The 12,967-nt window shown below is 37.3% G+C and overlaps 1 protein-coding gene across 1 annotated transcript in view; it reads left to right on the top strand.

The window, feature by feature from the left end:
- The window catches only part of Drp1 (dynamin related protein 1), a 28,165-nt gene that overhangs the window by 841 nt on the left and 14,357 nt on the right, over positions 1–12,967 (top strand). Inside the window, exons 3-13 of the mRNA XM_090109771.1 lie at positions 642–716; positions 874–1,082; positions 1,220–1,430; positions 2,138–2,247; positions 2,530–2,667; positions 3,279–3,519; positions 3,858–4,003; positions 7,610–7,753; positions 8,755–8,916; positions 10,990–11,061; positions 11,949–12,072. Coding sequence (XP_089965897.1) covers positions 642–716; positions 874–1,082; positions 1,220–1,430; positions 2,138–2,247; positions 2,530–2,667; positions 3,279–3,519; positions 3,858–4,003; positions 7,610–7,753; positions 8,755–8,916; positions 10,990–11,061; positions 11,949–12,072 — 1,632 coding nt within the window. The remainder of the gene's footprint in view (positions 1–641; positions 717–873; positions 1,083–1,219; positions 1,431–2,137; positions 2,248–2,529; positions 2,668–3,278; positions 3,520–3,857; positions 4,004–7,609; positions 7,754–8,754; positions 8,917–10,989; positions 11,062–11,948; positions 12,073–12,967) is intronic.

The following is a 12,967-nucleotide window of genomic DNA, read 5'->3' on the forward strand; positions in this document are numbered from 1 at the left end:
TAAACTGTCAAATATGGACAATTAGAATATGTTTTTAAAATGGTAGTTTTATACATTTAATTTGATGAATAAGTTTTAACCAAGGATTGAAAAATCAGCCCTTAGTTAATTTTATTATTCTTATGGAATTGGGTAAAAAAAACAAAAGATTAAAAGAAAACATTAGGTCAATGAATCAGACACTTGTTTACATTTTTTAACAAAGAAAACCAAGGCTTTGTTGTGTCTTATTATGTATTGTTAGCAAACTCAATGTCATTCACACAATGATTATTGCAACTTGATCCCACACTTGTATTAACTAGATCAATAAGTACATCCTCATTTAATGCAATCTTCACATTATGTATATTGTCATGCTAAAAAACTTAATTTAAATTGCTATACAGTTAGTGTAATATAGTTGATAGTTCATTGTCATGTTAAAATATCATAGATAATCAAATAGAATAGCTAATTTTAGAATACATTTATGCTATTATTGCAAATATTTTATCTTTATGATTAATAAGTAAACTTTTTATTTGTACTACTGCATTATCTTCTGCAATTTATTTTCATGTTTGTACCGTGCATTCCATGACTATTCCATAGTAGAATTTAATATATTTAAAAAATATTGTTATTTATAATAACTTCAGTAATTAGAAGCCAGGAGTCTGGGACAGAATCGTGGAACCCAATTACCCAACTATCTAAATCAGTTTTTTCGTCAGGTTAGTGTAGACAAGTATCCTGTCAGATTTTCCTGTTAACGCTGTATTTGTGTAGTTAATTAATTTTGTGTTTTCTCAATGTGTCCTTGTCCTGTTAATAAAGAGCATTATAACTAGTATTATTTAATTATTTGCTTAGATTAAAATATTGTTTAAGGTACAATCAATTTGGAAGAATGGGGCAAATTTCTGCATACCAAGGAGAAAATTTACACAGATTTCGATCAAATAAGACAAGAAATAGAAAGAGAGACGGACCGCATGGCTGGAAGCAACAAAGGAATTTGTCCAGAACCGATCAATTTAAAGATATATTCAACCAAAGTTGTGAATCTTACACTTGTAGATTTGCCTGGCATCACAAAGGTATCTAATAGTTTTTTTTTTGTTTACAACTGTTCCCATATACAGGTAAAAAGAAGTCTTATCTAAATATAAAAGCCATAAATGGAACTAAAGCTTTATTATTTATACCCTTTAATTATTATTGGAATTTATTGTAGGTACCAATAGGTGATCAACCAGAGGATATTGAGAATCAAATCAGAAATCTTATAATAAAACACATAGCTAATCCAAATTCAATAATACTTGCTGTAACAGCCGCTAATACTGATATGGCTACAAGTGAAGCCATAAAAATGGCTAAAGAAGTTGATCCAGATGGCAGAAGAACTTTGGCTGTGGTTACTAAGTTAGACTTGATGGACGCAGGTATGATATTTTCTAACTCCATTTATAAAGAAGAGTTGCGAGTTGCGACCTATGCCTTTAAAAAAATGTTACTATCATTTATCAAGCTGCACCACATTGAATTTAAAATATGAAAGTTTTATTATAGAAAATGTTATCCAGTCAAATGAGTGTAATTATAACCTGTTTTCATAATTATATTACCTTCTAAATTCTATTACACTATTTATATAGGCTTATAATATTATAATTTTTTTACATAATTATGTTAAGCCCATTAGTAGGAGTTTATACGGGATCTTTGGTTGATTCTTTGATGTTTGTGTGGAAAGTTATATTTTGCAAACAAAATGTGTTTCTTAACATAAAATATAAACAGAAATGCCTTCAAATCTTGAGGCTATACTCAATGATAAAGAAGAAATATTTTAGAAATACTTTCAAAAATGGCTAGGCCACTACATCCTCCAGGCTACAACAACATCTTAAATGAATATGGTATATAAATATTAAATACACATGAATCAGGTAATAGGGATCATATAAATGGCCAATTAAGCCATTTTATTTGATTAAAGAACATAATTCTAAACATTTTTTCATTTTGAGTTTGTACTACTTACCTACATTACTTTTTTTTATAAGCAGGTATAATTTTACAATTTTTGTTTATTTCTCAATATTTTAATTTATATCAATCGCCAAACACAACAATGACTTTATTTCAGGAACTGATGCTATAGACATTCTGTGTGGGCGTGTGATACCAGTGAAACTGGGAATTATTGGTGTTGTCAATAGATCACAGCAAGATATCATTGATAAGAAAACTATTACGGTATTATATTTGCTTCTATCTTTACCAAATTGTGGCTTATCTTTTAGAACAATTTGAGAGTTTATCTAAATTCCATTTATCTTTATTAAGCTATGTCTAAAAATACTCAATAATTGCAATTTCTAGCATTATTTTGCAAGTAAAAGTTTGAGTGAAAGTAAATTTTCAGATACCAAAAAATGCCGGAAAAAAATCTTATACCAATACAAAATTAAAACAATGTTGACTGAAATTAGTGTTTTATCATTATAAGTATTTTCTTAACTATTATTTATTTGATAGGATTCGTTGAAAGACGAAGCAACCTACCTCCAAAGAAAGTATCCTACTATTGCCACTCGGAATGGCACACCTTATTTGGCGAAGACCTTAAATAGGCTCTTAATGCACCATATACGGGACTGTTTACCGGAACTGAAGGTAATCTATACTAATACATATTATAAAGCTGAAGAGTTTGTTTGTTTGAATGCGCTAATCTCGAGAACTACTGGTCCGAGTTGAAAAATTCTTTCAGTAATAGATAGCCCATTTATCAAGGAAGGATCGGCTATATATCATCTTGCTAATACCAACAGGAGTAAAACCGGGTAAAACCGTGCAGCATAGATAGTTATTAATACAATCCATATGTTACTGTATATATTACACATAGTAATAGTCAGACAAATACAGTTAAACACAGTGACCTTGATATATTGATTTATATTCAAGTAATGTAAACTAGTAACATTCAGGTTTACTTTTAATAGTAATGGTTCACTAATTATTGAGTTCAAACTGTACAAAACTAAATAAGTAGCAAAGTCATAGTATAATGAATATTAATCTTAAGTTTTTTACTACTAAAGATGTTTTTGTCATTATAGTTAAAAACCATTCTGTTACCTTAACCCATTGAGCCCCGAACGGCCCGATCGGTTTACGACACAATAGATTTTCTATTGTGTCTGTGATTCCGGGGCCTGAGTTATTAATTATTACATTAAAGAGCTGTATTTAATTTTAATTAATATAATTATATATCCTAGGTTAGAGTAAATGTGATGATATCTCAATTCCAATCTCTCCTAAACTCATATGGAGAGGATGTATCAGACAAGTCCCAGACTCTGCTACAAATTATCACCAAGTTTGCGAGTGCATATTGCTCCACTATCGAGGGAACTGCAAGAAACATTGAAACAACTGAACTGTGTGGTGGCGCTAGAATATGCTATATTTTCCACGAAACCTTTGGACGCACTTTGGATTCCATTCATCCCTTAGTTGGTAAGGATTACATATTAATATAAAGAATGATTAACTTTTGCCGTGATTAATTAAGCAAATTTATATAACTTATAAAACCTTTATGTCAATTAGGGCTGATTTTTCAATGCTTGGTTAAAACTTATTTGTCGAATAATGTATAAAACTACCATTTTAAAAATGTATTCGAATTGCCCGTATTTGACAGTTTACGTGACATTTTAATATTATCGTGTAATACTTTATTAGACGGATAAGTTTTATCCAAGCATTGAAAATATTAGTATTCTATAGATAGTTTCATCTTGAGTTAAATAAAACTATATCGAAAGAGGCTCAATATATGTTTTGTTTTTAAGGTTTATCACGTATGGATATTCTAACTGCGATACGAAACGCGACCGGCCCTCGACCGGCGCTGTTTGTGCCTGAAGTGTCATTCGAATTGCTAGTCAAGAGGCAGATACGGAGATTGGAAGATCCTTCTTTGCGTTGTGTTGAATTGGTAAGATATTTATATTAAAAGTATAGTTGTAAATATTATCGAAAGATGATACAGTGGATGATATATTATTGCAAATTCAGTGAAGCGTGGAGATGTGCTCACGAGCGTGATAAAATCGTCTCATATTTCGATTGTTTAAGCAAAAACAGTGTAGCATAATACTTCTTTATAAACCTGTAGCATTACCTGCTTCTATTATTAAAACAATTTCCGTTCCGTTCCAGCCTTTTAAGACGTCCACTGCAGGACATAGGCCTCCCCCAAAGATTTCCATAACGACCGATCACCAGCGGCCTGACTCCAGCGGCTCCCCGCCACTTTGATCAGGTCGTCTGTCCACCTCGTTGAAGGCCGTCCCACACTGCGACGTCCTGTACGTGGTCGCCATTCGAGAACCTTTTTGCCCCAACGGCCATCGGTTCTGCGGGCTATATGCCCGGCCCAACGCCACTTCAACGTACTAATACGGTGGGCTATGTCGGTGACTTTAGTTCTTTTGCGGATCTCCTCATTTCTGATTCGATCACGCAAAGAAACCCCGAGCATAGCCCTTTCCATAGCTCGTTGAGCGACGCGGAGCTTGTGCACAATACCCGCGGTTAGGGACCACGTCTCGGATCCGTATGTCAACACTGGTAACACACACTGCTCGAAGACTTTCGTCTTCAGGCACTGAGGGATTTTGGACGAAAAGATGTTGCGTAGTTTCCCGAACGCTGCCCAGCCGAGTCGGATTCGACGATTGACCTCTTTCCCGAAATTGGACTTACCTAATTGGACGGTTTGTCCCAGGTAAACGTATTCGTCAACAATTTCGAGAATAGAGTTTCCAACTGATACCGGAGTGGGCACAACATGGACATTTGACATGATTTTCGTCTTGTCCATGTTCATGCTAAGGCCCACTTGTTGTGAAACTCTGTAGAGGTCACCGAGCATTGTATTGAGGTCTTCCAGGGATTCTGCCATGACTACGATATCGTCCGCGAATCGAAGGTGAGTGATGTACTCGCCATTAACATTGATGCCAAATCCTTGCCAATCCAGGAGCTTGAAGACGTCTTCCAAAGCAGCGGTAAACAGTTTCGGAGAAATTACATCTCCTTGTCTGACCCCGCGCTGCAGAGGAATTGCCTTTGTGCAATGCTCCTGAACCCGGATTGACATAGTGGCGTTTTCGTACAAGCTTCTCAACACTTCGATATACCGATAGTCAATGCGGCAACGCTGAAGAGACCTCAATACGGCCCAAGTCTCGATCGAATCAAAGGCTTTTTCATAGTCCACAAACGCCAAGCATAATGGCAGATTATACTCCTCCGTCTTCTGTATAATCTGCCGCAGCGTATGAATGTGGTCCATGGTGCTAAAGCCTCTTCGGAAACCGGCTTGTTCGGGAGGCTGGAAGTCATCAAGCCTGCGTTCGAGACGATTCGTGATGACTCTCGAGAACAGCTTATAAACATGGCTCAGCAGTGATATTGGCCTGTAGTTCTTCAACAGGGTTTTGTCTCCCTTTTTGAAGAAGAGGACAACCATACTGCTGCTCCACGCTATTAAAACAATTTGCATTTACTTTATTGCAATAAAGATCTGTTTGATGCATATAGGCTAAAATCTATAAGTTCAACAGATACAACTTGGGATATTTCAATAAGAGAGCATACTCTTCCCTAAAGGGCAGGTAACACACCTGCAACCGTACAATGGATGATTATGGGCAGCGCCCATCATTGCATCAGTACAATGACGCGCTAGCTCATTTCCCGCTTTTTCATAAATAAAAATAAAGTTCAACCTCATATGGACGTAATATTACATTATAAAAAAAAATTGGTTGTCTGCAAAGTTTACTGACGATAGTTGAACGTGACAACGTCCGATTCTGCTTCTTTGTCGCTCGTTCCGCGCTCTCGCTTGCACTTCAAGCCTTACATGGAACGCCTCAAAGAGTAAGAGCGTATACGCACTATGCGGGTAGCCGCATTGCGGGTAGCCGTCCGGCTGACCGCAAGCACAATTATGTACGTAATATTCATTTCTATGCGCACTGCGATGCGGCTAGCGCAGACCGCACAGTGCGCATAGAAATGAATATTACGTACATAATTGTGCTTGCGGTCAGCCGGACGGCTACCCGCATAGTGCGTATACGCTCTAAGATCCCAGAGCGATAAGACTGATTGACTGAAGAGATTAAAAAATCAGACATTAAAAAATAAGTAAAGTTTATTTTTATTTTTGGTGGAGCTTTAAAGCGTCTGACAAAAGTTTTGGTCCATGAAAAGTGTCTGATACTTGCGATACCATTTGAGAATGATATTCTATAAAATATATCTAAAAATCAGCCATCTAAATTTAAGTAAAGTAACTCTTATTTTTAGTCACCTTTCTCACCTGGTACCTGCCCAGGTGTCACTGGGCAAACTTCACAAACACGCAGGTATACAAAGTACATGAGACATATAATGTACATGTACATGAGAATAAGTTATGTCGTATCGCTCTGGGATCTTGGACTATCAGAGCGAGGTAACGCCGCATGAGTCATGTTTTTTCGTGCGTGCAGCCGGCTCTATCGAATTATAAGACTTTGTCACGTCAAAAAGAGTTTTATACAATTAATAAATTGCCATGCTTCCCGCCCTGACGACTTTTTTGTTTATAATTATTCAATCCAACAAAAAAAAAATTATTACAATCTATTATTATTTATAGCCACAACGCGTTGCAGTCGATAAGCATGTTGGCCATGATACGAATTTCATTATGTACTAGCGGTCCGCCCCGGCTTCGCCCGTGGTACATGTTTACGTTTTCTCTACATAAGAACCATCCGTACTTCAAGGAATATAATAAAAAAAGAATTATCGAAATCGGTTCAGCCGTTCTCGAGTTATGCGCTTACCAACACATTTTGCGATTCATTTTTATATTATAGACTAGCGGTCCGCCCCGGCTTCGCCCGTGGTACATATTTACGTTTTCTCTACATAAAAACCACCCTCGTACTTCAAGGAATATAATAAAAAAAGAATTATCGAAATCGGTTCAGCCGTTCTCGAGTTATGCGCTTACCAACACATTTTGCGATTCATTTCTATATATATATAAGAGAAGATTATTTTTATGATTAATGACTATCACATCATGTCGTAAGCATTTCCATTCTGGCTGTAACAAGAATTTTGCATTGTGGCTCTAACGATGACCACGTGGAGTTGGCATATACATAATTTTACATTCAATGTATTGTAATTATATAAACGTGTGCTAAGAGCTGAGCTAAGAGGTGGCTCAGTGGTGAGACCTCGGACTTCGAATCCATAAGTCCGGGGTTCGAGACCGGGCGAGCGCGCAGGAAATAAATTGATTTTTTAGTTTATCTGCGCATGTTGTAACATCACCACTGCTCGAACGGTGTAGGAAAACATCGTGAGGAAACCGACATGTCGAAGAATCAAAAGTTCGACGACATGTGTCATCCGCCAACACGCACTTGGCCAGCGTGGTGGATTATGGCCTGTACCCTCATGGGAGACCCGCGTCCCAGCAGTGGGAACGTATATGGGCTGATGATGATGATGATGATATAAACGTGTTCAGGTGCACGAGGAGATGCAGCGCATCGTGCAGCACTGCGGCACGGAGGTGCAGCAGGAGATGCTGCGGTTCCCGCGGCTGCACCAGCGCATCGTGGACGTGGTCACGCAGCTGCTGCGCACGCGCCTGCCCGCCACCAACTCTATGGTGAGCGCGATGTGTGTGTCTGTGCGCACTGCGGCACGGAGGTGCAGCAGGAGATGCTGCGGTTCCCGCGGCTGCACCAGCGCATCGTGGACGTGGTCACGCAGCTGCTGCGCACGCGCCTGCCCGCCACCAACTCTATGGTGAGCGCGATGTGTGTGTCTGTGCGCACTGCGGCACGGAGGTGCAGCAGGAGATGCTGCGGTTCCCGCGGCTGCACCAGCGCATCGTGGACGTGGTCACGCAGCTGCTGCGCACGCGCCTGCCCGCCACCAACTCTATGGTGAGCGCGATGTGTGTGTCTGTGCGCACTGCGGCACGGAGGTGCAGCAGGAGATGCTGCGGTTCCCGCGGCTGCACCAGCGCATCGTGGACGTGGTCACGCAGCTGCTGCGCACGCGCCTGCCCGCCACCAACTCTATGGTGAGCGCGATGTGTGTGTCTGTGCGCACTGCGGCACCCGGTGGCGTACATACATACGAACAAACTGGACTTCACACTCATTCCCGTCTGACTAGGGCCCTTTCGGCCTCCTCCACTCAAGCGACAGCCCAAGCCGAGGTTCGAGATCCCCGTGGCGGGGGGACGCCCGCCCGCATGTCGCTACCAGGGTGAACCTTCAGTTCACCCCCGCGTCCGCGTTAAAATGTAGAAGCCCTTCTGGCTAACATTGAGAAACACCACAAAAAAAAAATCACACTTATTTTGAAGCATACTACACTTCAACACTTTTTGAACCTATTGAAACACTAACACATTTGAGAAATTTTCATGCATTCGAACCAGTGTCTTTTGAAAAACGAATCCAGGCTCTTGATCGTTTTTTTCCTGTTCTTTAAAAAAAAAACCTCATTTAACCCATTGAGCACCGAACGGCCAGATCCGACCACGACACAATAGATTTTCTATTATGTCTGTGATTCCGGGGCCTGATGGATTAAAAAGCATTTTATTGTTATAAGACTAAATATCAAACTAATACTTTTTACTAATAAATCTTGCAGGTTGAGAACCTAGTGGCGATCGAGCTGGCATACATAAACACGAAGCACCCGGACTTCCACCGCGAGGCCGCACTTGTATCGGGTCTGCTGAAGAGCACGGACGGGTTGGACGACCGCAGGCCGCTGAGACCTGCACCCTCACCGGTACACGCCGTTGTTAAAGTATTATGATTATTTATTTATTTATATGTTTGGTTGGATTGGAGTACTAACACGACATTGTTAAAATAATACCGTTAAAAGTTACTATTGAAGTTTGCTTTTCTGGTTAGTTGGTTGGATTGGAGGTCTACTAACACAGCGTTATTGCACGCCTCATAAGCGAAGCGTTGAGGTGGGTACTACTGTCACTTCGGGCAAAACATCTGATTTTTCAAACTTAAAATGTCTTTATGTATCATACATTGCACTTGTAAGATAATACATACACACACATATTAAGAAAAAACACTATTTTTTACATTCATGATATTTTTGATGTCATTTTTGTTATTTAAACTAGTTAAAAAACAGTTTAAAAAAGTTCTGTCTTGGACGTCCGTGTGTCTGTATGTGCGGAGGATTTTCTTGTTAACACGATAGCGACCGAAATACTTTACTAATCGAGTCTTTTTTTTTCTCTTACGCTTGAGTATGCTCAGGAATAGAACCCTTTCATTTTTCAGGGTCTGATTCGATGTGGTTTAATTGTTATTAAATAAACAAAATAATAATTAATAAATAATTATTAAAAAAAAAATTTGAGGCGTGCACTTTTGGATTTTCCAAACTATTTATTTACTTACTTGGTCTAATGATTTGTGGGTGGTTTGGATAGGTACTAATCGTGTATGCAGTATATGCTAACTATTAAAGTATCGGTTGGAAGAAATATTACTGAAGGAGTGTGCAGTAACATATTAAAGTTTGTATGAAGGATTACAAATAACTGTAGCTTTGGCTACTGAATAGTTATATTGTATAGATATAATAGTTTGAGTAAAGATTTTACTAAAGTTCACAGTTGTATAGTGTGCATGTGCATATTAACTTTAACGTATGAGTCATAGAGTATTTAACTCAGCTCTGTCACTAACCATTTTGGCTGCATTGATTACTTAACTTCTTGAATATCTATCAATTGAGCGTTTACTGGCTGATTAATATACAACAATGTTACAAATCATATTTATTTATTATATATAAGAAGTGTTGTCTGCTAGTGGCACTGTCGCAAATAATGTGATTATTTTTAGATTTTTACTAATCAGCTGCATAATAGAAAGAGTGCATGATTGATTTATTGATTCTTGTCTCTCTAAATAACTTACATATTACATTGCGTAATTATATGATTAGCTGTTATAAATATAAGTACTTATATAAACTTTGTCTTTAAACTGCATTGCATTTGATTAGGAATTAAGTTAGGAAGCCTATACAATATTATATGATAGCATATGATTTCAAGCACTAATTTTAAGATATTTACGTATTTAGAGGGCTGATTAATATAGTATCACAATTGATTATTTTAAAATGCAACTAAGATAAAAATATATAGAAATATAAGTTATATATAAAGCCTTTCCATTTCTGTGTATAGCAATTTCTTCGACAAATGGGTGAAAGAGGGTCCACTCTGGTATACCTAGCGAATATATGGGAGAACTACTCTCAGGTAATAATCTGTAGCGTTCTGTGTGAACTTTACATACACCATTTGGATATCGCTTTGTACCATCTGGGCTCTCTTTCACTCTAATCATGTTTTTCATGTCATTACAGAGTTCGAATGTGCATCTAATAGATTTTATCGCGAAATGATGCATGATTTTTCATCAAACGTATAGAAAAATAGACAATTATTTTATAAAAAATGACTATTCAATTGTAAATTCAGAATAATATAGCATACAGAACATCGATTAACCTTTCTTTATCATTTAGACCAATTGCTGTAATATTTGTATATCTGTTGCTGTAAACTTTTGTAAGTATGATTTTTGTTTGAAGTGAAAACTTCTTTAGCGGCGTTGAGCACTTTTTCTGTAATGGTTATAAAATCTTAAACTCGCATCAGGACACGTGACCTGATCGAAAAAGCGTAAGACGGATACCATTCCAAAATATCAAACATGCTCAACGTTAATAATCAAGTTTTCACTTCTGCCGGCACTCCCGGAGTGCAACCAGTCTTTTTTTGCGTACTTTTTCACTCACATCAAAACTAACATCACTTTGGGTACATTTCAGCAAGTGCCCGCGATCACTGACGGCCACGAGAACAGATCGCCGCAGTCGCGCGAATCGCCTAACACGCCGCAGGTACATTGCATTGTTTTGCGCTTGTTTAGCCCGCGGCGTTGCTTGCACTTATTTAACCCATTGAGCCCCAAGCGACCCGATCGGTCCCAGACACAATAGATTTTTCTATTGTGTCTGTGGTTCCCGGGCTTGAGTTATTAAATTGGAATTGTTTATCGTTATTAAGTTTTTGCAATTAGATTCCATATTTATCAAATTAAACCAAAATCAAGCCAATAGGTGAGTTTTAGAATCATTTTAGACTTGCGATTATTTTCGCTCGAATAATGATAGTATGGACATTGCACTTTAACTTCATTTCAACTCATTTCGTTAAATCAATATCAACTAGAATAACCTTTGTCTGAAGAAGTAACTACTATAATATATGAGACGAATAAAATATAATCATGTAAAATTATACTTAGCATTATAATAATTATGTAGCCACTCTTATTAAATACTAGCTGTGCCTCGCGGTTTTACCCGCATTGCTTCGCTCCTATTGGTCTTAGTGTGATGATATATTATATTCCTTCCTCGATAAATGGGCTATCTAACACCGAAATAATTTTTCAAATCGGATCAGTAATTCCTGAGATTAGCGCGTTCAAACAAACAAACTCTTCAGCTTTATAATATTAGTATAGATTTAAATATTACTATACTGATAAATGTAATTAATTGAACACTATAATACCTTACATATTTCTCTATACCAAGTTAGAATTATAGAAATGACTTGGTAGAGTGTACAATATTTACAGGGAAGGAGATTTATAACAAATAAAACAACCTTTGATGCAAAATATCGTATAATATATGAAAGTTTTAAATAATGGAAACTGTATTTTACTCTGTTTTGTACAATAAAGTGTTATAAATAAACAATGTTTCCTCAACCACAGATGAACGGAAGTCCCGAGAACAAAGCGCTGACTCCACAAAAGCCAGTGAATTTGCTGCCCGAAGTGCCGAGCCACACTTCACGAAAACTCTCCGATAGAGAACAACATGATTGCGATGTTATTGGTGAGAAATAATTATTTTTTTAATTTTATCCTTATTACTATATGCCATAAGACTCTTTTTTTCTTGAATATTGACGTCAGAATTTCTTAAATCTTTATAATCTTTAGTGATGAATATGCATTGGCCTTCTGTTTGTTACATTCACGCATAGAAATCTAAATAACAAGACACATAGAAGTGCTAAAATGTCATAATTCGTATGAAAACCGCTGTCGCCAAAATCAACACATTCAAACCGAAAGCTAAACAGTACACACAAGTAAACTATGCCTTTTATTGGACAGCTTGATTTTAGTGAAAACTAACTTATCTATTAAATTAAGCTTTTGAATATGTATCCTAACGCACGAATTTACGGTTTATTTTAGAATAACATCCCTAAGTATATGAGACTTTTTGCTCCAATACGAACAAACGTGATAATAAGAATGGTCGACTGTGTCATTCATTGTTATTTCGATTACTATGGTGACGCGCGTAATACTTGTAAATATTCTATAATTTTAAGGAAAAACGGCATTATTTCTAAAAAAAAATATATTCCGATGAAATATTATTCCTTTATAAGTATAATTACAACTTGTGGAAGAATTTCCGCAATGGGAATTGCTGAAACACACCATGTATACACTCATACGTCTCCAGAGCAACTGAACAGTGACGAATGCACTGGTGTTGTGCAAATCACCTGAGTGGCGACAAGGTCACGCACGCTTACGACTTCTAGTGTCTTGTTATTTAGATTTCTATGCATTCACGGTATGAAATTGTTTCTTCTCACAATGTGAAATGTTTTCGTTGCACTGAGAATTTTAATAATGATGAAAATTATTTGAACTAAATTAACGATCTATTAGGCGTTATTAAATGCTTAAGTGAATAAATATCAACACAA

Source organism: Colias eurytheme, chromosome 15, assembly GCF_061535395.1.
Source record: "Colias eurytheme isolate Ceu_HAF_F1 chromosome 15, ilColEury1 Martin Lab GWU primary, whole genome shotgun sequence".
NCBI lineage: Eukaryota > Metazoa > Arthropoda > Insecta > Lepidoptera > Pieridae > Colias > Colias eurytheme.